The sequence below is a fragment of the Fibroporia radiculosa genome (genome assembly GCF_000313525.1).
Source record: "Fibroporia radiculosa TFFH 294 genomic supercontigs, scaffold40438, whole genome shotgun sequence".
Lineage (NCBI taxonomy): Eukaryota > Fungi > Basidiomycota > Agaricomycetes > Polyporales > Fibroporiaceae > Fibroporia > Fibroporia radiculosa.
The window spans coordinates 18,871-43,689 of record NW_012133510.1 but is presented as its reverse complement, the minus strand read 5'-3'; the positions used below and the strand labels follow the sequence as shown (position 1 = coordinate 43,689).

At 49.0% G+C, this 24,819-nt stretch overlaps 9 protein-coding genes across 9 annotated transcripts; 8 read left to right on the top strand and 1 right to left on the bottom strand.

The window, feature by feature from the left end:
- Nucleotides 1-153: 153 nt before the first annotated feature.
- FIBRA_08152 (uncharacterized protein) lies at nucleotides 154-1,712 on the top strand (the record flags this gene model as incomplete). The annotated part of the gene is made up of 7 exons (XM_012329807.1): nucleotides 154-404; nucleotides 455-747; nucleotides 802-1,054; nucleotides 1,105-1,263; nucleotides 1,318-1,443; nucleotides 1,493-1,518; nucleotides 1,576-1,712. 7 exons carry the CDS (start codon nucleotides 154-156, stop codon nucleotides 1,710-1,712), a joined length of 1,245 nt encoding a protein of 414 aa, XP_012185197.1.
- A 474-nt stretch (nucleotides 1,713-2,186) lies between these two features.
- FIBRA_08151 (uncharacterized protein) lies at nucleotides 2,187-4,737 on the top strand (the record flags this gene model as incomplete). The annotated part of the gene is made up of 15 exons (XM_012329806.1): nucleotides 2,187-2,232; nucleotides 2,281-2,532; nucleotides 2,588-2,691; nucleotides 2,746-2,934; nucleotides 2,985-2,995; nucleotides 3,044-3,160; nucleotides 3,213-3,421; nucleotides 3,479-3,568; nucleotides 3,628-3,676; nucleotides 3,731-3,842; nucleotides 3,916-4,076; nucleotides 4,130-4,373; nucleotides 4,428-4,518; nucleotides 4,577-4,608; nucleotides 4,660-4,737. 15 exons carry the CDS (start codon nucleotides 2,187-2,189, stop codon nucleotides 4,735-4,737), a joined length of 1,785 nt encoding a protein of 594 aa, XP_012185196.1.
- Nucleotides 4,738-5,508: 771 nt separating this feature from the next.
- FIBRA_08150 (uncharacterized protein) lies at nucleotides 5,509-8,109 on the top strand (the record flags this gene model as incomplete). The annotated part of the gene is made up of 14 exons (XM_012329805.1): nucleotides 5,509-5,560; nucleotides 5,624-5,875; nucleotides 5,928-6,028; nucleotides 6,079-6,267; nucleotides 6,312-6,331; nucleotides 6,388-6,504; nucleotides 6,560-6,786; nucleotides 6,841-6,930; nucleotides 7,107-7,230; nucleotides 7,289-7,438; nucleotides 7,487-7,730; nucleotides 7,789-7,879; nucleotides 7,934-7,965; nucleotides 8,032-8,109. The coding sequence occupies 14 exons, from the start codon at nucleotides 5,509-5,511 to the stop codon at nucleotides 8,107-8,109; spliced, it is 1,767 nt and encodes a 588-aa protein (XP_012185195.1).
- A 568-nt stretch (nucleotides 8,110-8,677) lies between these two features.
- On the top strand, nucleotides 8,678-11,278 carry FIBRA_08149 (uncharacterized protein; the record flags this gene model as incomplete). Its single annotated transcript, XM_012329804.1, has 14 exons — nucleotides 8,678-8,726; nucleotides 8,776-9,027; nucleotides 9,086-9,210; nucleotides 9,244-9,432; nucleotides 9,486-9,496; nucleotides 9,554-9,670; nucleotides 9,727-10,103; nucleotides 10,161-10,209; nucleotides 10,261-10,398; nucleotides 10,455-10,604; nucleotides 10,666-10,909; nucleotides 10,966-11,056; nucleotides 11,112-11,143; nucleotides 11,195-11,278. The coding sequence occupies 14 exons, from the start codon at nucleotides 8,678-8,680 to the stop codon at nucleotides 11,276-11,278; spliced, it is 1,908 nt and encodes a 635-aa protein (XP_012185194.1).
- Nucleotides 11,279-12,383: 1,105 nt separating this feature from the next.
- On the top strand, nucleotides 12,384-14,959 carry FIBRA_08148 (uncharacterized protein; the record flags this gene model as incomplete). Its single annotated transcript, XM_012329803.1, has 15 exons — nucleotides 12,384-12,423; nucleotides 12,476-12,727; nucleotides 12,783-12,886; nucleotides 12,945-13,133; nucleotides 13,190-13,200; nucleotides 13,253-13,369; nucleotides 13,422-13,648; nucleotides 13,709-13,770; nucleotides 13,832-13,899; nucleotides 13,951-14,088; nucleotides 14,151-14,300; nucleotides 14,359-14,602; nucleotides 14,655-14,745; nucleotides 14,797-14,828; nucleotides 14,879-14,959. 15 exons carry the CDS (start codon nucleotides 12,384-12,386, stop codon nucleotides 14,957-14,959), a joined length of 1,806 nt encoding a protein of 601 aa, XP_012185193.1.
- A 1,153-nt stretch (nucleotides 14,960-16,112) lies between these two features.
- FIBRA_08147 (uncharacterized protein) lies at nucleotides 16,113-17,540 on the top strand (the record flags this gene model as incomplete). The annotated part of the gene is made up of 8 exons (XM_012329802.1): nucleotides 16,113-16,199; nucleotides 16,246-16,413; nucleotides 16,463-16,470; nucleotides 16,532-16,547; nucleotides 16,594-16,926; nucleotides 16,981-17,298; nucleotides 17,352-17,453; nucleotides 17,508-17,540. 8 exons carry the CDS (start codon nucleotides 16,113-16,115, stop codon nucleotides 17,538-17,540), a joined length of 1,065 nt encoding a protein of 354 aa, XP_012185192.1.
- Nucleotides 17,541-18,268: 728 nt separating this feature from the next.
- Nucleotides 18,269-23,107, top strand: FIBRA_08146 (uncharacterized protein; the record flags this gene model as incomplete). Its single annotated transcript, XM_012329801.1, has 6 exons — nucleotides 18,269-18,449; nucleotides 18,508-18,661; nucleotides 18,716-20,240; nucleotides 20,295-22,307; nucleotides 22,360-22,684; nucleotides 22,749-23,107. 6 exons carry the CDS (start codon nucleotides 18,269-18,271, stop codon nucleotides 23,105-23,107), a joined length of 4,557 nt encoding a protein of 1,518 aa, XP_012185191.1.
- A 273-nt stretch (nucleotides 23,108-23,380) lies between these two features.
- FIBRA_08145 (uncharacterized protein) lies at nucleotides 23,381-24,051 on the bottom strand (the record flags this gene model as incomplete). Its single annotated transcript, XM_012329800.1, has 3 exons — nucleotides 23,381-23,682; nucleotides 23,756-23,780; nucleotides 23,833-24,051. 3 exons carry the CDS (start codon nucleotides 24,049-24,051, stop codon nucleotides 23,381-23,383), a joined length of 546 nt encoding a protein of 181 aa, XP_012185190.1.
- Nucleotides 24,052-24,310: 259 nt separating this feature from the next.
- On the top strand, nucleotides 24,311-24,759 carry FIBRA_08144 (uncharacterized protein; the record flags this gene model as incomplete). Its single annotated transcript, XM_012329799.1, has 3 exons — nucleotides 24,311-24,457; nucleotides 24,506-24,521; nucleotides 24,578-24,759. The coding sequence occupies 3 exons, from the start codon at nucleotides 24,311-24,313 to the stop codon at nucleotides 24,757-24,759; spliced, it is 345 nt and encodes a 114-aa protein (XP_012185189.1).
- Between the last annotated feature and the right edge of the window lie 60 nt (nucleotides 24,760-24,819).

The window sequence follows — 24,819 nt, the reverse complement described above, 5'->3', positions numbered from 1 at the left end:
AGAGTCAAGGTGTGGCGAGAAGTCACGCCTCTTCTTCGGACAACGATGTCAACGTCTATCTCCCGTAAACGCAAACGCGATGTGGACGACTCAGGCAAGGTCACCTTACAGCTGTCCGAAAAACCAGCAGTTCAGCCCGGTCCAATATTGGGTATGGTAGCGTTGTTGAGCGTATGCATATTCCCGTTTCCAGTGGTACTGATTGGTGGCGGTGCTATAGCTAGTTTTCCTGCCTTGAAGCCGCCGGAGTCCACGTCCTTTAGCTGCTGGCAACACGATGGAAATACTCGGCAGTCGGAACTGCTTGATCATCAGGATAATAGAGACATTGTCGTCGCGGGAGAGACGGACACAGTGGAGTTCTTCACTGCTGGTGAAGTTCGGCAGGCGGCAAATGGTTGCAGGTGCGTTTTAAACACTGGTGTAAAAATTTCATCGTGCTCATATCCTTCAGTTACCTTGTCGGAATCCACGATAAACGGACCAATTTAACCACCTTCCGCGCAGCACCGCTACACATAATTACACGCCAGGTGAAGGCATTAAAAAACTTAGCCCCAGCAGAGGTCACTACGGACGAGCGGGTACGCTTGCGTAATAAACTCGGGGAAACATTCGGGACGAAGAAAGCCAAGGCAGCGATTCGAGCACAAGAGCGGAATAGGGTAGATATCGATGCCATGAAGGGTGTGACAAGTCATCTCCAGGATACCATCATGGAGAACACAGGGAGTCTTCCTACGACAGGTATGTCCGATGCGATACTAAACCCCACCATTCCACACTCAATTGGGCTTACAGAGGAGGCCAAGGCATCTGCGGACAGCAGTCGTCTCATCCCTCCGTATAATGCAAATGCGTCAAGACCAGATGATGTGTACGCTTTACAAGACATCATTCCCGATGCTGAGATGAATGCTCTCTCGCTTTCCGCGCTCAAGTCGGCGAAAACGGATCAAGAACGCATCGCTCTCCTGCCTTTTTCGCGTTCGAATTGGATCAAACAGCATGTTCATCTTCTCTTTAGTGCACCGAAGCTGAGGAAGATAGACATGTAAATTATTTTCTGAGTGCTCTTGAATGCGCTGCTGACAGCTATCTCAGGAAGACTGTGCTGTACATCTCCATCATGTTCGCATTTAAAACAGCATCCAGGTCGGTAAATGATAAGGAAACTCTGCAGAAGCGGTTGGCTGGTGTTCCTCCGATCGTGCTGGATGGGCTACTTGCTCGGTTTACCGAAACAACCCGAGACTCAAGCTCGTACGTCTAGTATGTTGCTGCACGCCTTGTTCTGCAGTCATTCACTCTTTATAGGGTGAAGATAACATCCCAAACGGAGACTATGCTTCTTACATATATGCTTACCTTATGTCTGCATGTCGATGATTTTGCCACCGACACTGACTTAATTGCTCGGGATTTAAGCATGGCTCCTACGAAGTACGTGAACTGCGTGTCTCAGCTTGACTTCTCACAAAATTTTGAGCAGAGTGAATCAGCTCTTCAAGGCACTGGGTAAGATGGTCAGAACCGGTATACGAGCATTTTGTTAAAGCTACATCAATCCCACAGGGTGCAAGATCGAGAAGTTAGATCCGAAGGAACTCAAGAGGCTTGGGCTTCCAGATTCTGCAGGAGAATCAAAGCGTGCGGTATTACGAACGCCTGTGCAGTTTCCGCAACCCCGCGCAAAGCGAGCGAGACGATGAGGTCTTCTGTAGTTGGACTTTGTGTCAAGATTTTCTGATAACACGCTTGTGCGTAATGTATCAAACTTCATCAATGAAATCTTGATCATCTACCCCGGCTGCATTGTCCATCTTCCCGTTCACCTGAGAATATCTGCGATGAGTTGGGTTCCCTAGGGCATGTGGTTCTAACGAGAACGTCGAGAAGCTGCATCAGGTAAGACAGCATCTTCTGTTACATTATATGGCCCTATTCGAAATTGTCCAGAGCCGTGTCTCGTGTTATCCTCGAGGTGGTTGTTACTGTCTGATAGCGCCATGCCTCTCATGACGATATGTTGCTCATGGCTCGGAAATTGGGCAACCCCGTCGGAGGAATCTCGTTCGTTCGCATAGAGTGTGCCGTACAGTTTTGTAGCGGAGCGTGGACATTAAGGACAGGACGTTCATTACACGAGTCACACTCACCTTGCTCGTTCCCAAGAACCTCCGAGCATGGTGAACGACATTGTGACTGAGGCTGACATTGTAGTGGCCGGAGGTGCGTCTTGATCCCAGTGCTGGTACTGGTCTTCATTACTGGAAGCAGGTGGGGCAAGCGGCTGTGTTCTTGCTAGTCGATTGGCAGCGGCTGATCCATCTCTTACCGTCCTCATTTTGGAGGCAGGACCGGCGACTCGAGATGACCTCTCACATATCCAACCCGCTCGATTCTTGAGCCATCTAGTCCCAGGTAGCCGAACCGTCAAAATTTACGTTGGTGAAGAAAGTGCAGATCTTGGAGGACGTCCTGCTATAGTTCCCTGTGGCCAATGTTTGGGTGGAGGATCCAGTGTGAATGGTCTGTCTACTCTTTTGTGCCGCATTGAGGCGACTGAGTAGCTTGTTACTATTAGCGGCTATGTATACTCGTCCTTCGGCATCGGATTATGATGATTGGGAGACCGTTTATGGCAATGATGGATGGGGTTCGAACTCTCTCATTCCGCTCCTGCGGAAGGTGGCTTGTAATACTTTCATTACGTATGCTCAGTGCTCACGGTTTTTCGTTTAGATGGAGACTTACCAACTCAAGTCTCACTCGGATACTCACGGGTCTTCAGGACCGCTCAAAATCTCGCAGGGTGGATACTTCACTAACCTCGGCGAACAGTTCCTCGATGTGGCGGCCAAGTATGACAAAACGCGATCTGTAACTGATGATCCCAACGGAATGCGGGAGAGCAGTATAAACGTTTATGGTGTAAGAATTTATGTCATTCCCAGTCATCGCGCAGCTTATATTCCTTTCAGAGATGGCAAAAGTACGGGTCGCGCACAATAAAGGTGTCAATTGCTGACAAACTATTTAGATACATTGATGTCGAGAGCGGAAGACGATCTGATGTCCCTCATAACTATATTTACAATCACGACTTTCCCAATCTACATATTATGACTGGTAATCATGTCAAACGGGTCGTCTTCGAGTCAGTATATTTGAGGCCTTGTACTTCATTGTCTTACAACACCTCCTTGCAGAGACAACCGTGCAGTTGGTGTTGAATACGTTTCCTCAGGGGCGCAAGTAGTACGTTTGGCCCGCGCAAATCGACTGGTCGTTGTATCCGCTGGAGCATTTGGGTCTCCGGCCATTCTGGAGAGGTCTGGAGTCGGAAAACGTTCCTTAATAACGGGCCTCGGCATTCCTATAATTTCTGATCTGCCAGGAGTAGGGGAGAATTATCAAGGTTAGCTGCTAAGTATCGGACTGTATAGCTTTGATCCACTTGATGACAATAACACAGATCACATTATCACTTTCGCCCAGTATCATGTAGCTGAAGATGCTGAAACTCTCGATAATTTTATGCGAGGCGATAGTCTTGAGATTGAAAGTGCGTCTTTGTCTATCCCGGCAATTCAGCAACTAGAACTTATTTGATTGAATTGTCAGAATGGACGGCACAGTGGGAAAAAGATGGATCCGGATTCATAGCACACAAGTAAGGTTCCCCTCAGTCATGTCGTTGGAATGAATCTCACACTTTTCACACCAGTTCTATCGATGCGGGCGTCAAGCTGCGACCCTCTACCGCGGAGCTCGAAGCTATTGGTCCAGCATTCTCACAGCGATGGTCAGAGTATTTTGCACATGCCCCTGACAAGCCTGTTATGTGGTTGGGGCCTGTTTCCATGCATGTTTTATTGTTGCTTCTGCATTATTGCTCGACTGATAATATAGCTCATCCTCAGGTATCTTGGCGGTCAGCCCGCAGATCCTGGCAGAAAATACCTCACGATGGGATGCTATGTCCAATACCCGAATTCAGCAGGCTATACTCATATCAACTCTGCCCACGATGTGGACGGCGCCCCTACTTTCAACCCGAGATATCTTAGCGGGTGCGTGTGGGCTCAGTTGATACCATGCATCTACTTCATTTATTACCGTACAGTGCAGATGACGTAGCCCTTCTCCGGTGGGGATACAAGTTCTGCAGAGAGATTGCTCGGCGCATGCCATCCTACCGCGGAGAGTTCGTCGCGGGTCATCCAATCTTCCCCCAAAATAGTCAGGCAGCTTGCCATCCTGAAGGTTCTCCGACCGCTGTTTCCGATCCTAATATCCAGTATATGGAGGAAGATAATAAAGCTATCGATGAATACACTCGTAGCGGCGTTACGACTATCTGGCATTCGGTGAAGCACGCGCTTAGCATTCCAGATCTCGAAACTGAACACATTGTGTACTAGATGGGGACTTGTGCGATGAAAGCGCGTGAAATGGGAGGCGTCGTAGACTCTCAATTAAACGTGTACGGCGTTGAACGACTCAAAGTTGCGGGTAAGATTCTATGTGTCTCCCTCTCATCCTATTTGCTAAGGAGCATCTCCATTCTCAGACATGTCCATAGCGCCTGCAAATGTCTCCGCCGTAAGTTGATATCTACTGCTCGCGGAATTCGTCAATAATATTTTTGAGAAGAATACTTATTCCACCGCTGTGGTAATCGGAGAAAAGGCTGCGACTATCATCTTGAAGGATTTGAACATCGGTGTATGATAGCAAAACGCGAGCTCGGAGATAAGATTCCGGAGGTAATAGTGGATGCCATACTTACAAATATGTCCGAACTGAACTTTCCTTGCTCACAAGGCAATGTTCTTGATGTTTCCCGGGTGCGGTTTGGAGCGTATATATGCCGCTAGACATCCAAGTTCAGTATTCGCCTGTCTGATGGCGTGTTCCGTGCGTGCTTGAATTTGGCGTATGCATATATGTACAAGAGAGAATTGCAATATTAAGAAGGCTGCGTACAGATAAAGCAGACCTTTTGAGACAGACGGGGACAGGGGCCATCAATCACATTAACCACGGTACATTTGTTAAGTACACACCTCGGTCGCAAATCTGGTCTTGTCCCGCGATGCTTCAATCAAACTTCAATGCACCGGTGCGATGTGTCATGGCGTTGGGTGTCGGTCCTCGTCCCCGGCACGTAGGGTTTCACACTCCGCTGCTCCATTCGCCGCGCGCATACACGCCTTTTCACTCTCCGCCTCAATTTGGCAAGGCACGTGTATCGCATCTGTTCACGTGCACTTAAACGTAAACTGGTTTACAAGTCTACCGGGCCCGCACATGTTACGCGAATCCTGCGCTGCGCAAAAACACCGACATGTACCCTGTTTCACAACGTACTCACTGTATAAGCACTTGTCTTTGCCTTGCACCGCATGCACTCAGCAGAGTATAAGTAGACTTTTTCAAAGCATAATGCGAATTCAAGTTCCTTAGATCATTTCTCCTCGATTTCCGATCCAAAGTTCATCAATGTTGGACAAAGCTAAGACTGAGGTGACGGTCGACATAATCATTGCTGGAGGTCAGTCTCCCTCGTATCATTTGATTCCCTTGCCAATTGCGGTCGCATCCTTACTGTGTACAGGTGGAACTAGTGGCTGTGTAATCGGCAGTCGTCTTGCAGCAGCGCATCCATCCCTTACTATCCTCGTTATCGAGGCAGGACCCCCTACTCGAGATGACTTGTCCCACGTCCAGCCTGCCCGTTACCCCAGTCACTTTGTTCCGGATAGCACTACGATCAAATATCATGTCGGTAAAGAGAGCAAGGACTTCGGATCTCGTTCACCCGTGGTTGCGTGTGGTCAGTGCTTTGGCGGAGGATCAAGTGTGAATGGTAGGTTGCATGTTCCTAATCACATTTGACAGAGCTAACCTCTCTACAGCAGCGGTTTATGCTCGCCCATCGGCGTCTGATTTCGACGATTGGGAGCATTGTTACGGCAATGCTGGATGGGGTTCCAAAGATCTCATTCCTCTCTTTCAGAAGGTTTGTGAAGTGCTTGATCGTTTGCTTTTGGCCCTTACCGCCTCTCATAGATGGAAACGTTCCAAGTTGAGTCGCATGCGGATACACATGGGTCATCAGGACCACTAAAAATATCCTACGGCGGGTTGTTTACGAATGTCGGCCAACAATTCCTCGATGTCGCCACTAAATATGACAAAACGCGACTCAAAACCGACGACCTCAATGGAATGCGAGAAAGTAGCATCAATGCGTATGGGGTGAGAATCTATCTCACAGTATATTATGTTTACGTTATTTATAGTGCATGCAGCGGTGGCAAAAGTATGTATCCTCTCAAGTGCTCACACTTGTGGCTACATGTGAACATAACCTCGCAGGTTCATAGATGGTGAAACAGGCAGACGTTCGGATGTCGCTCATGGCTATATTTACAGCCACGACTATCTTAACTTACAAGTCGTGACTGGATACCACGTCAAACGCATTATTTTCGAGTGAGGGTCTACATTAGACTTGGGGTTCCTGTGTGATACCCAATTCTATCTCCAGAGGTCGGCGTGCTGTCGGAGTGGAGTATCTTCCGAATCCTCGATTCCAGCCGGATGCAGCGCTGGATGTGCATCTGGCGCGTAGTAGACGATTAGTTGTTGTGTCTGCTGGTCCCTTTGGGTCTCCTGCACTTCTCGAGCGTTCTGGGATTGGTGCAAAACGTCTGATGAACAAGCTTGGCATCAGTACCGTCGTTGATCTACCGGGTGTTGGTGAGAATTTTCAAGGTCGGTATGGGCAGTCAAGTACCCGTGGTTCCAATTGCTCAGAAATCTATGCAGATCACATCGTCACTCTAACACCATACCATGCTGCGAATAATGCTGAAACATTGGATGGTATTGTACGCAATGACGCTGCTGAGGTAGAAAGTACGCGCCATCGTCGAATATTCGCGGTCCCCTTGCTAACAAAAGAACTCGCATTTGGTAGAGTGGACTGCGCAATGGTTGACTGATGGCTCGGGATTAATGGCTCATAAGCAAGTCGTTTTATATTGGCGATGGCATGAATGCTCATATTCCTTTGTGCAGCTCGATCGATGCAGGCGCCAAACTACGGCCCTCGTCCACAGAGCTCGAAATTATCGGCCCAGAATTCTCACAGAGGTGGAAAGAATATTTCGTCAACGCTCCCGATAAACCTGTGATGTTCCTTGGATCCGTCTCCATGTACGTTTGGTCAGCGGGACCCGCTATTATCTCGACTAATCATCTGTCTGGCTGTTAGGTACATGGGCAGCCTCCCAATAGACCCAGAGAGAAAATACTTTTCCATGGGATACCACATCGAGTATCCGGGATCCCGGGGCTACATTCACGTCACTTCTGCAGATGATATTGATGCTCCTATGGACTTCGATTGTAAATTTCTCACCAGGTCCGTTCTCTGCTATTTCGCCGTTCCATCCAATTGACTCTGAAGTAGTCCAGACGATGTTGCTATTTTAAGATGGGGATACAAGTTTTCTAGAGAAATTGCTCGTCGTATGCCGTTGTACCGGGGAGAGTTTGTCGCGGGTCATCCTCAATTTTCGGAAGGTAGTCAGGCAGTCTGCCACTCGGATGAATCCCCCATTGCAATATCCGCCCCAAATATCAAATACACCGAGGATGATGATAGAGCTATCAACGAGCACATTCGAAAGACGTCCACGAATATTTGGCACTCTGTGAGCGTTGCAAGATCTCGGTGACGGAAGTAAGACTGACTAGCAGAACACCTGGTAGATGGGCACCTGCGCTATGAAGCCACGAGGGGATGGTGGTGTTGTAGACTCAAGTTTGAATGTTTATGGCGTGGAAGGACTGAAAGTGGCTGGTAAGTGTCCCTACACCTGATTTGGGTCACTGCGCGTGAACGCATTGTGTTTAGATATGTCAATTGCACCTGGAAATGTCTCTGCTGTAAGTTCCCAAGTCTTAATATCTACAGCGATGTTTTTGACTGTATCTCTGACACAAACTGAACAGAATACATGTACTACGGCTATTGTCATTGGAGAGAAGGCAGCAGCTATCATCCTCGAGGAGTTGGGTGTCCTAGAATGACATTTTGACTCGTCATAGTGTATTCCACGACGACTGTTCGGGTGTTATTCACTAGGTAAACGAAGATACTTATGAACATTTAATTTCAGTACGCCTTGTCTTATCATAATAGCACTGGATCCATTCGTCCGTCCTTTACCGCTCTTTTGGTCTTTCAAAGACATGTCAAGATAATTGAAGTGATAGTTGCTATCAACGAGTCCAAATTCAGGATTACGGATGGCGCATCCATATGAGTAATCTTTCAGAGGGTATTATGGACTGCAGGTGCGTTGTTTGGTACATCGTCCTTATCGACGAGTTGTGTGGATGATGGCGTGGGATTATTAAGAGCGCACTTCCAGTCACCACTGTGTCACGAGAGCTCCATTCAAGTGTAAGTAGCTCGTATAGCTGAGCGATAAGGTCTGCATCCTCACGATAAGTACTTGCAGGGTTATGGAAGATAGCGTCTAGAATTGTTAGAGTTGGATGTGGGATTACCAATGATAAGATTCACAAATAGTATTTAGATGATCCCAGGTACATAGTACACATCCCGCAACATCATTGACGTTCAGAGTCTACTATGACGTGTCAGACGGAGGAGCTTGAGGTAGACATTATCGTTGCCGGTGGTCCGTGCTTTTGAGTCCCCTACTTCTGCTTTACTTACTATTGTACTAGGCGGGACAGCAGGGTGTGTCATCGCTGGACGCCTGGCGACGGCGGACCCTACCTTAACAATTCTGGTCATTGAAGCCGGTCAACCCACTCGCGAAGAATTGCCACACATTCAACCCGCTCGCTTTCTCAGTCACTCACTTCCTGGGAGCCTCACGATGAAACGCTATGTTGGAAGGAAGTGTGAGCAACTCGGCGGGCGTTGCCCTGTGGTGCCCTGCGGCGAATGCCTCGGTGGGGGCTCCAGCGTAAATTGTGCGCATTTCGTTAATTAATTTAATTCATACCATGAGCCTCATCCAACGGCATCTAGTTATGATGTACAACCGTCCATCCAAATCGGATTTCGATGATTGGGAAACCGTCTACGGGAACACGGGCTGGGGATCAAAAGACCTTCTTCCTCTGTTTCAGAAGGCCAGGACAGTCATTCGTGTCGTAAATGTTCAGGTGTTGAAGGGTTTCATGTAGATGGAGACATATCAAGTAGAAAATGACAGGGAAACGCATGGATATTCGGGTCCAATTCAAGTTTCGTATGGCGGCCATTTCACAACATGGGGCCAAGAGTTTCTGAACATTGCATCCCGTTACGACAAGAAGCGAATCTCAACAAATGACCCTAACGGAATGCGACCCCAAGATATTAATGCTTATGGAGTGAGTTATGTCAGACACTTATTGATTTATTACTGACAAAAACACTGCTTCAGCGATGGGAGAAGTACGTACTACATCAGCTTGACATCAGCCTGTATCGATCAGTAAACACATCATTCAGGTACATTGGCGCGGAGAACGGACGGCGTTCCGACGTACCGCATCATTACCTCTTCCAAAAGGAATTCAGAAATCTCACGATACGAACAGGTCATCTGGTGAAACGTGTTCTCTTCGAGTCAGTCTGAGTGTGCAATCCTAGAAACATGATATATATTGACTACTCTTCAATAGAGGTAATCGGGCAGTCGGCGTTGAATACCTACCTAATCCAAGGCTACATGCGGCCGTTACTCACAAGGTGCATTCTGCTCGCGCACGGCAGATGGTAATAGTTTCTGCGGGTGCGCTCGCATCACCCACTATCTTGGAACGGTCTGGCATAGGTTCCGGGGTACTTCTTCACTCGCTTGGTATCGAGACCATTGTTGACCTTCCTGGTGTTGGTGAAAATTATCAAGGTCTCCCCTCTTTGATTTCCAACGTGCATTATTCCACTGCTCACCATGTATCCATCATAGACCACAATGTCCTGTTTGTTCCTTATAATGTTGATCAAGAGGTGGAGACGTTAGATGGGATCGTTCAGAACGATGAGGCTGAACTCGAAAGTGAGTGTGTCCTCCGATTCGCGTGACATCGCTTTGAGGACGTATCACATTACACAGAATGGAGCGCACAGTGGACTAAGGATGGATCAGGATTGATGTCGCATAAGTAAGTCACAACTCGATGCTCGGGGATTGGCTCATATCTGAAAACTACAAGTGGGATCGATGGGGGAGTCAAGCTACGCCCGTTAGAGGAAGAATTGGACCAGTTAGGCCCCGAGTTCGAACAACGGTGGACAGAATATTTCGCCAATGCACCAGATAAACCTGTGATGTGGCTTGGTTGTTACGCTCTGTATGATATTCATATTCGTTAGGTCTCTGAAGCGTCTGACTGACGAGTGCCGGCAGGTATATGGGTGATCCTTCCTTATTTCTCCCGGGGAAGTACTGCTCGATTGGTTGTTTCTTACATTACCCTGATTCTGTGGGCCATATTCATGCCACCTCTGCGGATGACATGACCGCCCCTCCAGACTTTGATCCGAACTTCCTCGTGCAGTACGCATACTGTGTATTCGCAGCCTTTTTGTGCTGATATTTATGCGGTTCCGTTCCAAAGGCCTGGAGATATTGCCCTTCTGAGATGGGGGTATAAACATGGTCGAGAGCTTGCGCGACGCATGCCTTCTTACAGAGGAGAATTCGCCCCCAGCCACCCCACATTCTCGTGCGACAGCCCGGCGGCTTGTCAATCTCAAAGACACCCCATAAACGTATCAGATCCGAACATTGACTATACGACGGAGGACGACCGGGCAATTGATGAATATATTCGAAAAGTTGTTGCGACTACTTGGCATTCAGTAAGCTATTTGACACGATACTATTATTCCGGAACACCTGATCTATGCCCCACTAGTTGGGTACATGTGCAATGATACCACGCGATAAAGGCGGGGTAGTTGATTCGAACCTTGATGTATATGGTGTCGAAGGGCTCAAGGTTGCCGGTAATCCTGTTCTCCTGTCCTGAACTTTTATAGGGCTCAATACATCGTTTGCTAGATCTGTCAATCGCTCCGGCAAATGTTTCTGCAGTACGTAGTCGCTTTTCTTCGCCCTCATGAGCAGCAATTAATTGGGATTAGAACACATACTCCACCGCATTGGTCGTTGGCGAGAAGGCATCTGAGATCGTTATGCGAGAGCTCGGCATTGGGGGAATGTGCTAGACGCATGGTAGAGGCATTTCTACAATCAAAACGTTTACGTGTACACTTTCTGAGTTTCACTCGAGCACTATGCGCGAGACTCCACACAGTATGCCTGTATGCCTGGGACTTGGGCCGCATATTACATATAGGTGAGTGAGGGTCGCGGAGGTTCAACAAGGCTTATTCTGTTATCGCATGCCATTGTCCTGATTCGATAGTCCTGTGAAAATTATTCACGTGGTCTGCAAGTTTCGAGGCTAATGAAGCTTCAGTGTCAGCAGCCTCATGCCGCAGGCGGCTCCGACTGCATTCCGAGGAGAGGTTCGAGTCAGGCACGGGGCGAAGCGCTTTCCTTCGTCAGCTTCAGGCTTACAGTGATACAACCGACTGGGGTGTAAGCAGGCGTCTGTACCACAGACGCCCTGCTTTTACCCCAAAACGGTGATCTTGTCGGTAGCCCAGTGTACGTATCCTTAAGCTGTGTTGAACTCGCGCCTTGGGTTGCAGTTAATTCGCAAAATCAGCTCTGGTTCCTCAATCCGGCGGACATTATGGCGATGAGCCAAGCTAGAGTCCGATAGAGTCCGACCCCAGCAGTAGTGACGCGATATGTATGGCGTTTGGGCCAGTCTCTGTGCTGGGATTCGGCCAAGCGCTCCGAGTTTTGACCATGGCGCCGGCCTCAAGGCGTGCCCTCTTACAGCTGCGTAAATGATGGAAGTGAATGATACTTATACCCGCCTACTGACGCTCATTTAGATTCGTGCGACCGAGGGGAGCACGAAGGGAACTATTTGTGTTTTTCTTGAAGCGCGAAGCGATTAGGGATTGCACTGCGGCTACTATGTCATCAAAGTGACAGTCGGACGACCAAACTCTGCAAATTTGCTCGGTCTATCACTATGCTACATCACTGATAGAAGACGTCGTTCTGAGCGTTCACCAAAGATGGCATTCTTTGTTATCTCCATCTCGGAACTGTCGTGAGGCCCATCGTGGGGTCCCTGGTGCATTGAATCCACAAGTTAAAGAGAGCGTGGACGAAGGGCCCCGCTTCACACACCCTCAGTTCCCCTACTTCTACTATCAGATTGCTCCGTTCTCAATATTCTGTAACTACAACATGCCCAATCAGTTTGAAGTAGACGTTATCATTGCCGGAGGTGCGTATGCCAGGCCAGCGCAACTTGGTGGCTTATGATATGTCTGATACAGGTGGCACAAGTGGTTGTATCATTGCTGGCCGTCTGGCGCTGGCGGATCGCACTTTGACCATACTTGTCGTTGAAGCTGGACCGCCCACCCGTGAAGAATTGACGCACATCCAGCCTGTTCGTTGCTTCTCCCACGGGTCACCGGACAGCATTACTCTTAAATGCTATGTTGGAAAGGAAAGCGACGACCTCGGAGGGAGGTCTCCCATTGTCCCCTGTGGTCGATGCTTGGGTGGGGGATCCAGCGTCAACTGTAAGCCCATTCGATCTTCAAGTGAATGATATGCACTTTCACTCAATGTATTTAGACATGATGTATACTCGTCCCTCTCCGTCGGATTACGACGACTGGGAGACCGTGTATGGAAATCCCGGGTGGAGTTCCAAGGATCTCATTCCTCTGTTGAAGAAGGTCCAGTGGATACTTTTGGCCTATGAACAATGTTTCTCATTCGTATTACGATCTATAGTCAGAAACATACGAGATAGAGGATGGGAAAGACACACACGGATATTCCGGACCTCTTCGAGTTTCATATGGGGGTTTCTTCACGACATGGGGTCAAGAGTTCCTCAGTACTGCGGCAAAATATGACAAGACGCGATCATCCACAGACGATCCTAATGGAATGCGAGTTGGTGATATCAATGCGTATGGGGTGAGCTATCCTCCGAAAATAATTACATGACATTGCAACTCATAACCCTACTGAAGCGATGGCAAAAGTACGCGGATTATTGCGCGGGTCCGTAAGAACATTCTGATCAAATTCTGTAGATACATTGGCGCCCAGAACGGAAGGCGATCTGACATTCCACATCACTACATTTTTCAGCAAGATTGTCGTAACATCCAGATAGAAACGGGATATCTAGTGAAGCGTGTCATATTTGAGTGAGTGCGCTCCGGCTGGCGCAGCGCTTGAAGTATCATTTACTGTGTACAGTGGAAAAAAGGCTGTTGGCATCGAATATTCGTCTAATCCGCAATTGCGGCCCGATGCGATGCAAGAAATACGCATTGCTCATGCGCGACGGATGGTGGTGATCTCTGCAGGAGCGTTTGGATCTCCTGCAATACTGGAGCGGTCCGGGATCGGCTCCAAGGATCTTCTACAGAGTCTAGGCATTGAGACCATTGTAGACCTCTCTGGGGTCGGAGAAAATTTCCAAGGTCCATCGAGTCATGCTCTCCGGTGATCAGTGTTCACCATGCTGAATTTCAGTATCGCAGATCACAACGTCATGTTTGTTCCTTACCACGTTGATCAGAAGGCGGAAACGTTGGATGGCATTGTACGAAACGACAAGGATGAAATTGAAAGCAAGTAATTGTATTTATGACGCAATCCATCAGACTTACGTGAATCATTCAGAATGGACGACGCAATGGATCAAAGATGGGTCCGGATTGATCGCGCACAAGTGAGCTATAACTGAGCAATGACCTTTCACAAACTAAACAGGCACATAAAGTGGCATTGACGCAGGTGTGAAATTGCGACCTGATAAGAATGAACTCCGGAAAATAGGGCCTGATTTTCAACAACATTGGATGGACTACTTCGCAAACGCTCCAGATAAACCCCCCATGTGGCTCGGTCCTGCCAGTTTGTGCGTCATTATAAAATGCTCGTTCGAGTGTTGAGGCTCATACGAGTTGAGTATTCCTACAGCTTTGTTGGCGATCTTTCTACTGTGCCTCCAGCAAAATATTCGACTGTAGTATATTATCTGAATTATCCTAGATCCATAGGCCATGTGCATATTACCTCAGCGAGTGATGCGGCTGCACCTCCAGATTTCGATCCCAAGTATCTCTCACAGTGCGTTACATGTTCTATGCCACTCAGATTATCATTCATGTCCATACCCCACTTCCAGCGCCGGTGACGTTGCTCTCCTGAGATGGGCATACAAACTCAATAGGGAACTTGCACGTCGCATGCCTTCATACAGGGGAGAATATGTCCCAAATCATCCCGCATTCCCGGACAACAGCGCCGCTACCTGTCGTTCTGATGTATACCCTGCGACCATCTCTGACCCAGATATCGAGTATACGGCTGAGGATGACCAAGCGATAGATGTCTACTCGCGCAGAGTCGTTGCTACAGCTTGGCATCATGTAAGCTTAGACCCGAACTCTCTGTTCGTCGGTCTAACTCCCTGTCACAAAGCTCGGTACATGCGCCATGAAAGCGCGAGAAAGCGGCGGGGTTGTCGATTCAAATTTGAACGTCTATGGTGTTGAAAACCTCAAAGTTGCAGGTAATTGCCCATATTCTTTCTTCGCTCCCTCAGATGTGTAATCCTCCTTAGACATGTCCATTGCGCCAGCCAATGTGTCATCCGTGAGTATTCGCTATGTTAGATAGCCACAATTGCTAACAAAAATGGACAGAACACATACTCGACTGCTATTGCCATTGGTGAGAAAGCGGCAATCATCCTCCTCCGTGATCTTGGTATTGGAACCTGCTGAGCGTAGGGTCATGTCGTCTACTTACGAAGATGGTCAATCTTGTTTACAAGATAGCATCCTGTATAGTCTTCTCATATTGATGACATCTCGCTCGTAGCTATGTGAGTCTATAGTCACTGAGGCGCGTTAGCGCAAGGAAATGATGTGCATACTATCATGACAGTGAGCGTCAGGCACTGACGGGATGAAGGACCTCTTGCTTGCTAGCGCTATTGCGGCCGCTGTGAGCCAACGATGTTTACATAACAGATCCAAACGTTTCAGAATATTAGCAGAGCATTTAAGATCATCTTCCGAAGGTAACGAACACGGCAGATCAGCAGCCTCTGGTTGATCCACTTTCGTCTTCTTCTCTTCTATATTTCTTTACTATGTTCTTTGCATATAAAATCCGGCCATGTGGTTGTAGATCGAATGCGATCTCTCGCGACCAGTTTCCGGTGGATGTTCGGCTGACTACCTTTGGCAATTTGGCGATGGTGGGACCGTGATCTCGCACAGTGGATGTGTGATGCGTCGGCTGGTAAGTGGAATTCGAATATGACTAGAAAGAGGGCGATTCTATGATACGTTAGCCGGGAAACCCCCGCGAGTGACACGCCTAAGAACTTCATAGAGAAATGAGGATGAAACGGTTGCGAAAGTCGATAGCGGATCTGATGAGTCATCGGTGGTCATCACTGGCCCTTGCGACTTTCAGCAATGCCACATGGATGACGACCGTCGCAGCAGAGCGCGCTGCAGATCTCGTGCAGCGGGAGGAGCCATCTTGGGAAGTCTCGCCCCTTGCCTGTACATTTAGCATTGTGACTTTAGGAGACACAGTGATGCTATTCCTGCATGCCCGAACACGACTTGGTCGCCTCGTCTGCTACATGCACCTCAGCTCCATACAAAGTAGTCGACTTTGAGGAGCGACGACTGAACCTGTGAGAGACGAGTTCAATCGCCTGAATGCGCACTTTGACGGGCGGTCACTCCGAGACCCCAGACCCCGCATGGGAATCGATCGGATCAAACAAATAAGCGACAACGAGCGCGCTCGGCCGAATTTATCTCTCATAAAGTCATCTCACGTTCACCCTGCACTGGGACTCACCTGGCCGTTCTCTGAGACCCCGCTTAGCTTTGATCCTACTACTCAACTTTCAGCATGTATAAGGCCGTCGTCCTCGGGGCTGCTGGTGGCATTGGTCAACCTTTAGCGCTTCTGCTCAAGTCCAATCCACTCGTCAAGGAGGTGTGTCCGTAAATGCTGTTCAATTTCATGTCCTGACTCTTGCTAGCTGGCCTTGTTCGATATTGTGAACACCCCTGGTGTTGCAGCTGATTTGTCGCATATCGCTACCCCCGCCAAAGTTTCTGGCTACCTGCCTCCAGATGATGGTCTTAAGAAGGCGCTGACGGGTGCCGACATTGTTGTGATTCCTGCCGGAGTACCTCGCAAGCCTGGCGTAAGTGCGATACTTCATCCTGATTTTACAGCAACTGACAGGGCCCCAGATGACGAGGTCAGGGTCATGTCGCAGTTTGTTTTGTTCCAGATCCTAGCTAACGACCATGCCTCTCAAGGGATGATCTATTCAAGGTGAGGTTCCATTACACCCGCGTTATTCCAGTGCTCATAGGTGCAGATCAATGCTGGGATCGTTCGCGATCTTGCGACTGGAATTGCAACGGCTGCTCCCAAAGCGGCGGTATTGGTGATTTCCAACCCTGTCAACTCTACCGTTCCAATTGTTGCCGAAGTTCTCAAGAAACATGGCGTTTTCGATGCCAAGAAGTGCGTGGTGATCAAACGCCCTACTCTACTCTGGCTCTTTTTTGACTTCTTCCCCAAAAGGCTCTTTGGTGTAACTACTTTAGATGTCGTTCGCGCTTCAACCTTCGTCTCTGAAGTCCTCGGTGATCTTTCTCTGGCTTCCTCTGTCACAATCCCCGTCGTTGGTGGACATAGCGGCGTTACGGTATCTGTGCCACCTACTCAGACCATGTGAGATCTACTAATTCATCGATCCCAGATTGTGCCGTTGTTTTCGCAGTCATCGCATCCTCTTCCTGCTGGATTCTCTCCATCAGACCTGCAAGCTCTTACCACCAGAGTTCAGTTTGGGGGAGATGAGGTCGTCAAGGCGAAGGACGGTGCTGGGTCTGCGACCCTTTCGATGGCATATGCTGGTGCGGAGTTTGCAGGGAAAGTACTCAGGGCCCTGAATGGTGAGAAGGGAATCATATCCCCGAGTTTTGTCCATCTCTCGTGTGACAAAGCGGGTGGGGACTCGCTCAAGAAAGTAATTGGGAAGGAACTTGACTTTTTCTCGGTTCCTGTCGAGCTTGGGGTGAGTGCTTGAGAGAAAGGTCTAGTCTGTGATAGACTGATAAAGTTGCACAGCCTGAGGGTGTTGCCAAGCTGCACTCTCTTGGTAATCTTACAGAGTTCGAGCAGTCGCTTATCCAGGCCGCCTTGCCCGATCTCGAAAGCAATATAGAGAAGGTGTGTATTGACTTCAGCAATACGTATATGATTTCTCAGACATCTCCAATACAGGGCGTCTCGTTTATCGAATCGCCTAAGCTTTAAATAATGCAGTTGGTGGACTTAATCGGCGAGAAGTGGGACGACGATGTTGTATGATTGAGCAGATGAACTAAGCGCTGTAGTGTTTTAAATGTATATGATGCGTGCGCCTGCTACCGCACGACTCACTAAGGTCGCTGTGATGATCGTCTGCTGCTCCAACAAGGGGCATGGTGACTATGAGCAATGGTTATATGATGCAGTACGCTTAGCAATAGTACGAATAGATCGTCAAATTCACATTGTGTGGCTTATGTAAGCATCACCATGCTAATCGGTATGATTGCGGTTCTAGAGCTCGGCATAAGTACTAGTAGCTCGCGTCCGAATCGCGATCACGAACCGTCTTCAGAGCTCGCCGCGCACGCGTACTTAGTGCGACTCATTGTAGACCTTTTCCCTTACGACCGTCTCTACGTCTCGCCAGGAAGCTGACAAGGTTGGTGGACCCTACCGCAGGCTATCTACTAATTCAGCCTAGTAACTGCCCTCGCATACAGAGCTGTCTTCATCATTCACACTGGTACTGAGTATTCTGGGCTTACTGGCTGCTACGAGCTTGTTATCATGCGCTTATGGGCAACGCCATTGACTGTCCTTGATCTATGAGCTCCTCATTGCCCAGAGGAGACCCCTCCTATTCCTCTAGTCCAACCTTGTTTTCTCTATCGGTCTCCACTGTGCATACGACGCGACACACAACTTCATATCATTCTTCGGAAAGCCTCGATATGGAGCACATCTCCCTGACACCAGGACTTCAAAATCCTTCGTCAGAGTTCACAACTCTGATTGCAGCACCTTCCATGGCGCAGAACCCCCAGCGCTCACAACTTGCCCAAGAAGAGGATATCTTTGGATTCAATCTCGAGTTGCCGCCAGAGGTAGCTTCAGCCGACATTTCTATTGCGCGTACGTGTACCTCAATAGTTTTTGATCGAATAGAACATGAACAATCTAACTCTAACAGCTGACGGAGCATTTGTGGAGACATCTTCCGGCGCTGCTGCTCGAGAATTGAAACGACGTTATGATCAATATATTGGTGTTGGTAAGGAGCTTCGATCTCCTTACGCCATTACTGCCTTCGTAAATCAACACGGGAAGCAAATGTATCGTGTGGGGTAAGTTCTGGCAGTGTTGAACTTTTTTGTTTTGCTGATGAAGGCTTGATTCAGACTTCGGGAGCTCTCCGCACCAGCAGCCTCTGCTGAAGATGCTGAACTACGCACTAAATGGTCGAATATCACAGTTCCTAGTTCCCAGGTATCTCATCCGTACCCCCCTCAGACCAGACGTCGTTCCCGCATGAGTGTGCACTCGTTTCTTCCTTCCTCAGTGTTCAAGAATGGGACCATGCTATCGACAAATGGATCCCATACTCCCGACGGTAGTCGCTCACCCCCCGTGAGGAAACTCAGAAAAACGCGATCAATTCCTAATGTGCTTGGCGTCGGCGTTGATGTCTCCAGCGGTTCTACTGCGCCTGGAACAAATACTAGTCGACCCCATGCTCACAGCGTCTCAAGTGCCGACATTTTTCGACCTCCGTCCTCGGTAACTGATGCTACAAACGTTCCGTATGCTGACATCTTCGCCGATGTCATGGCGTGGTCAGGGGCCCCGACTTCTCGTTTGTTGCAAGGCTCAACGACGTCTGTCCGAAGTTTGCGATCTATGGACAGCCGCTCATCTACACACCCCAACGGACTACCGCCAGAAATCATTATTCAGCCGTTTGGCCCTGGTGTAGCTTTTGATTCTCCTTCATGGAGGCCGGCTATTTCGAAATTGGCATCGCCCCTCGGACTTCGAGAGATGCAATCCTTCGAATCGGGATTGACTGCTCGCGCAGATACCCAGACACAACCGTCGCAGTATGGCAGTTCTCGCCTCCATCCTTCCGCGGACGATGAGGCATCTACGCCCCATTATTCCCCGTCGAATGCGACTACTTCTCGCGACGACGTTCAAGATATAGGCCTTCCTCTAGAAGAAACAGCCATGCATTCTCCGTACTCCACAGAAGTTTTCGACGTATTACAGACCTCACGTGGATTGCCGGCTTTGGATCGAATATCTGCTACTCACGAAGAAACAACCATCAAGTTATCCCTGAAGGCTGATGAAAGCGCTGCCCCTCGTGACGACCCGCGATTCGTCATATGGGGGGAGGTGGAGCCTGACCTCCTTGATGAACCTGAAAATCTCTCTCGCAGCAGCATAACAGACCTTTCGTCAGGTAATTCTGTCGTGTCTCAAAAGAGGAGTCTCAAGGAAAAAGGTCAAGCCAAGGAGAAGGGTCATTGCGACAGTGTTCCTCCTCCAGATTCTCCTTCAGACTGCCCGACGAAGATGCTAGTTGCCGCCACGATAGAGAGATGGATTGCGCAACTGACCAGCGAGTTGGATTACGACGAGCTGTTAGTTTTCCTTCTCACATATCGAACATACATCTCGGCCATGGATCTCGGTCACCTTCTCATCTGTCGCTTTCATTGGGCACTGGGAGAGCCAACTTCCCTGCGCGAAGAGACGGCACGCCGCATAGTTCGTGTCCGAACCTTCACAGCAGTGCGTCATTGGGCCGTCTCGTTTTTTGACGCCGATTTCGTGCCAAATCGAGAGCTGCGATTGCTATTTGCAAATTGGCTGAATTCACTAGGAAGAGACCCAATTTTACAGAGGCACACGGATGCCATGGTATGCTTTCACGACGTCTTGTTTGTTTGAGGCCGACTAACATGGATGTCGCAGAAAATCGTGCGCCAGTTGAAGAAGGTGTTCCTGGAATGCAAGGATCAGTACTTGCGGAGAATCTTCAAGCACCCGGGGCAGAAGCTAGAACGTTCGGTCCCCCAAGTCCACGCCTTCGACATGACCAGCGATCATTCTTCTAGGCCTCCCAAGCGATCAGTAGAAGCTAGCCTAGACGACGCTGATATCAATTTGGATTTTGATGTTCGTGTCTCGCGTGGAGAATTAGACATGGATCGTCACATATCTCCTTCACGATTGTCTACTGGTCCCCTGGATCTTGCGACGCTTCGTCAACCACTGCACCTAGCATTCTTACAGTACGGGAAGAAGGGCTCCACTGGCACAAGATCATCAGCTATGGCTAGTCCCATTCTGCTGCCGATGCCTCATAATACGCTTTCTCGCGTCTTCGTGAACACGATCGGACGACTTGGGCAATGGAAACGAGTATTGAATTCACGCGCCACCGGGAGGACGGCTTTGAATTGTCTTGATGTATCCGCATTTGATGTTGAAGCCAACGAAACTGGTGACTTGCTTCTAGTGCGGGGAGGAGTCGAACAGTATTTGAAGATGGTCGAAACTCAGATGTCACAAGCTACGCTGATGGAGGGACATCCTTCCGCGGATGTCTGTTCTCTGAATGGCGGAAGTGAAGCCCCTCGCAAGAATGAACCGCCTACCGATCCGATCACACCAATCGTTTCTGAGCAAAAGCCTACCACTTCGGCAGAGGTGGACCCTGCATCCGACACTCTCGATGCATCATCTACACGCACTTCGACCTTTACCATACTTTCAGGGGAATCGAGCTCCGATGCTGGGCCCGGCATCCGCAATGTGAATATGCTGTCCGACGAAAGGCTAGACATCGTTTCAATCGACGAACTCGAGTTCTCCGATTTGTCATCAAATGAGAGCCTGGACCTTTCTGTTCCGCCTGGTCTGAAAAGACCCAACCGTCGCTTGCCTACGCGTCGCGATTTTGAATTTGTCCGTCAGTCTATGGATAGTGTTTCCTCTCTGGGATTCCGCACCCACGAATCTCTGATGTCTGGAGGCTCAAATTCCTCTGTTGGTGGAGAATTAGGCGCCACAATTCAACAGTGGCAGATGAATGCACTTGTAGATTCGCTGAGCGACGAAGAGGAGGACGGCGATGTTGACGCTGCCCTTCGTCGCTTGGAGGGTCAAATCAATGAAGAAAAGAGGCGTGCGAAAGAGTCCAAAGTGGATAAATGGGTGCAATCCATTCAAAAACGGCAGGCAGCTAGCAATCCCAGCACGGAGCATGGCCACGACTCGTCAAGTGAAGATGATTACGGTGAAATCACAGGACGGCCTGGGATCCCAGGAGATCCAGAGGAACTTGATAAAGATGCGCTGTCTCATGATGCATCGTCGATATCCGGCAATTCAGTGGTGTCCATGATTCTCACTTCAATTGACGTGCACGATGCAGGTTTGACAGATCAAAGTGAACCAGGTGCCCAATCCGGCACTACTGCTCTCAACGAAGAGCAAGAGAAGGTAGTGGGACATGCCACCCACAACGACATAGTGGAAAGTGGTGTTGAGTCATCGTTGCCAGGCGATCAACCCCCTCCCAGCAACACTCCACATCCACTTCCGGTAATGCACGCACCGACATCCAATAGTTTTGTCCATGCCAGCAGTATGAAGCCACATCATTCCTTCATCTTAGGCTGTCGGACAGAGACATTGATGCAACACTTCTGCATGATAGACCGGGAAATTTTCCTCAGTATTCGATTTGAAGAATTGATGACACCTCTCGCGGTAGGCACAGCCCAGGAGACCAATATTCTTGACTGGGCACAGTTTCTTAGGGAGAGAGCGCGACTAAAGACTGAAGGGCACCATATGGGATCTCTTGCAGTGGTGCGCGGACGCTTCAACCTAATTGCCAACTTCATAGTCTCCGAGATTGTGCTCACACATCCGAACGAGCGAATACGTATCTTCACCAAATTCATACGATTAGCTTGGGTAAGCCTACGTTTAAGACACCCATTCTCTGGTGCTGAAGGTCGCATATCAGAAAGCCTATGAGCTTAAAAACTTCAATATGCTCGTAGCTGTCATCGCCGGCTTACGCAGCCCCTGGGCAACGAAGGCGATGCAGCAGGCCCCCCACCGGATGCGTCATCATGATGAGCGTATGCTAAAGGATCTGACCGCATGGACATCAAGAGCGGGACATTTCACTTATATTCGACGTACAATCGAGGCTCTTACCGAAGCCAAGCCGATCGAGGTAAACTCGCAAGACGTATCCGTAACAAGCGTCGATGGTCAGTCCACTCGCGGTAGAGCTGTGTCCGAGAGCAAGCCCCCGTCTGCTCCCGCATGTATACCCTTTTTCGGTATGCTTTGTGAGGCTCCTGTGTTTACTATTTTTGCTCACACCGTCCATTGTTCCTAATACAGGCGTCTACTTATCGCAACTTCAGCCGTATATTCCTTTGCCTGACTTGGTCGACCCAACCGCGCCGCATGAGCCCGTCGGGATTAACCCCATCACCAACGCTTTCGAGCCCCTCGCACATCCAGAGGTGTTCTCTACGTTGACGCCCCTCCCCCGTTCCATACAACTAGAGCCGCTGATCAATGTGCACAAGCAACGACTAGTTGCGAGTGTCGTGAGGTCATTCGTGGCGTCACAACATCTCGCATCTCGAGTACAGTATCCACTGGACAAGAAGCTGTTCCAACGCTGTCTCAAGCTGCGCGGGCTGGACACAGAGACGATACAACGAGCCCTTGCCCTATACTCTGATTCAAGATAATGACTTCCTATCTGTCACAGCTTAGGTTTTTGTTCACTTTATATGATTTTTAGACTTTCATGCTCTTTATGCCCTTCATGACGTATGTTTGGTTTGTGTGTTCTCACTGATATCAAATTGTTGCTGTATTAGGTCCGTTCCATTTGCATATGTAGTCTACCGCAGGGGCACGATTCAGCCTCGACATTAATTGGGTGGCAATCCCAGGATTTTCTCATCTCGGAGATGGAATGAAATTTGATGTTACAGTAAGGGCTACAATGTGCGCATGACTTAATCCGTAAACATTCCGCCTTGTGCGGGAGTTTCATCGTGACCTCTGTCCACAACTTTCGTACGTCCAGACCGCAAGGCGAAGAGTTCGTGCCTCCAGCCGCTGAACTTGCGGAGCAAAACCTCAGTCTCACCTGAAGTGCCCACCCTGGACGTCTCGCCCTTGATAATGGTGATGATATCTGACAGGGAGCTATCCAGTTTGTCCAAGGAACTGTCAAAAGCGTAGGGGTTCCCGATTAAGTTCTCAAATGGAGGAGCATGTTCTCCGCCCGTGCCAGGAATCGTTTCCGCGGGCGCTGCTATAGACACCATCAGATTCAATACACGACATTCATCCAAGGTTCGAAGATGAACAGCAAGCAGTAGTCGTACCTTTGGGATCTGTTTTGGGATATACCTATGTAAGAAGCTTGAGCACTGAACACCATGCTAACCTAACTACTCCTCACCTGTCCTGGATTTTCGCGGGTGGGTGAAGGAGGAGTAGTAGTAGGACTGTATTGTCCCGGAAATTTCGCGTCGGCTGAAGACGAGAGTAGCGTTAACTCAACAGTGTAGACTGCAACTTGGTGAATGCACCCTCTCCCAAGGACATGTTCTGGCTCTCTAGGTGCTGTATTGACGCGTTGAAGTTTGGAATTACGTGCGAAAGACGGGACGTGTAACATGGAGTCACTGGCAGGACATCATATATCCATGGCCCTCTCGATGACGTAGTGATAGATACTCATCTTCTCATGTTAAATAACCAGATTTGAAATCGTGCTTATACAAATAAATAACTGCAAACCCGAATGGCGATAATATCTCGATGGCTCGTGACTAGATTGACTCTTTGACTCTTACGATCGGTACTCGCCTGCAGCTCGAAGGGCAACACTCTTTACCTACCTTCTCATTCTCTCTCTCCTCCGCCGAGAGCCCATTATGCCCGGAGACGAAACAGCGCAGAAGTTGCACGATGGCTCGGATAGCGAAGCCGAGGAAAGTGATGCGGAAGAAGAAGTCATCGCAAAGGTCGACATCGATCCATCCAAATTGACTCCTCTGTCCCCAGAGGTCATCTCAAAACAGGTCAGATCCATTCTAGATGATACCCTCATTTCTAATGCACATTTATAGGCCACAATCAATCTAGGTCAGTACTAAAGCACCTTAGCAGCTTCCATTCAGCCGGCTAATTTTGCATCGTAGGCACTATTGGACATGTCGCGCACGGAAAATCAACGGTCGTAAAAGCCATCTCCGGTGTCATGACTGTCCGATTCAAAAATGAACTCGTTAGAAATATCACCATCAAGCTGGGCTATGCAAATGCGAAGGCAGGCTCTATTCTCATATCGTATCTTCCGTTTCTTTACGGGTGGTCTTCATAGATCTACAAGTGTGAGAATGAGGCCTGTCCTAGACCAGGCTGTTACCGATCGTATCGCTCC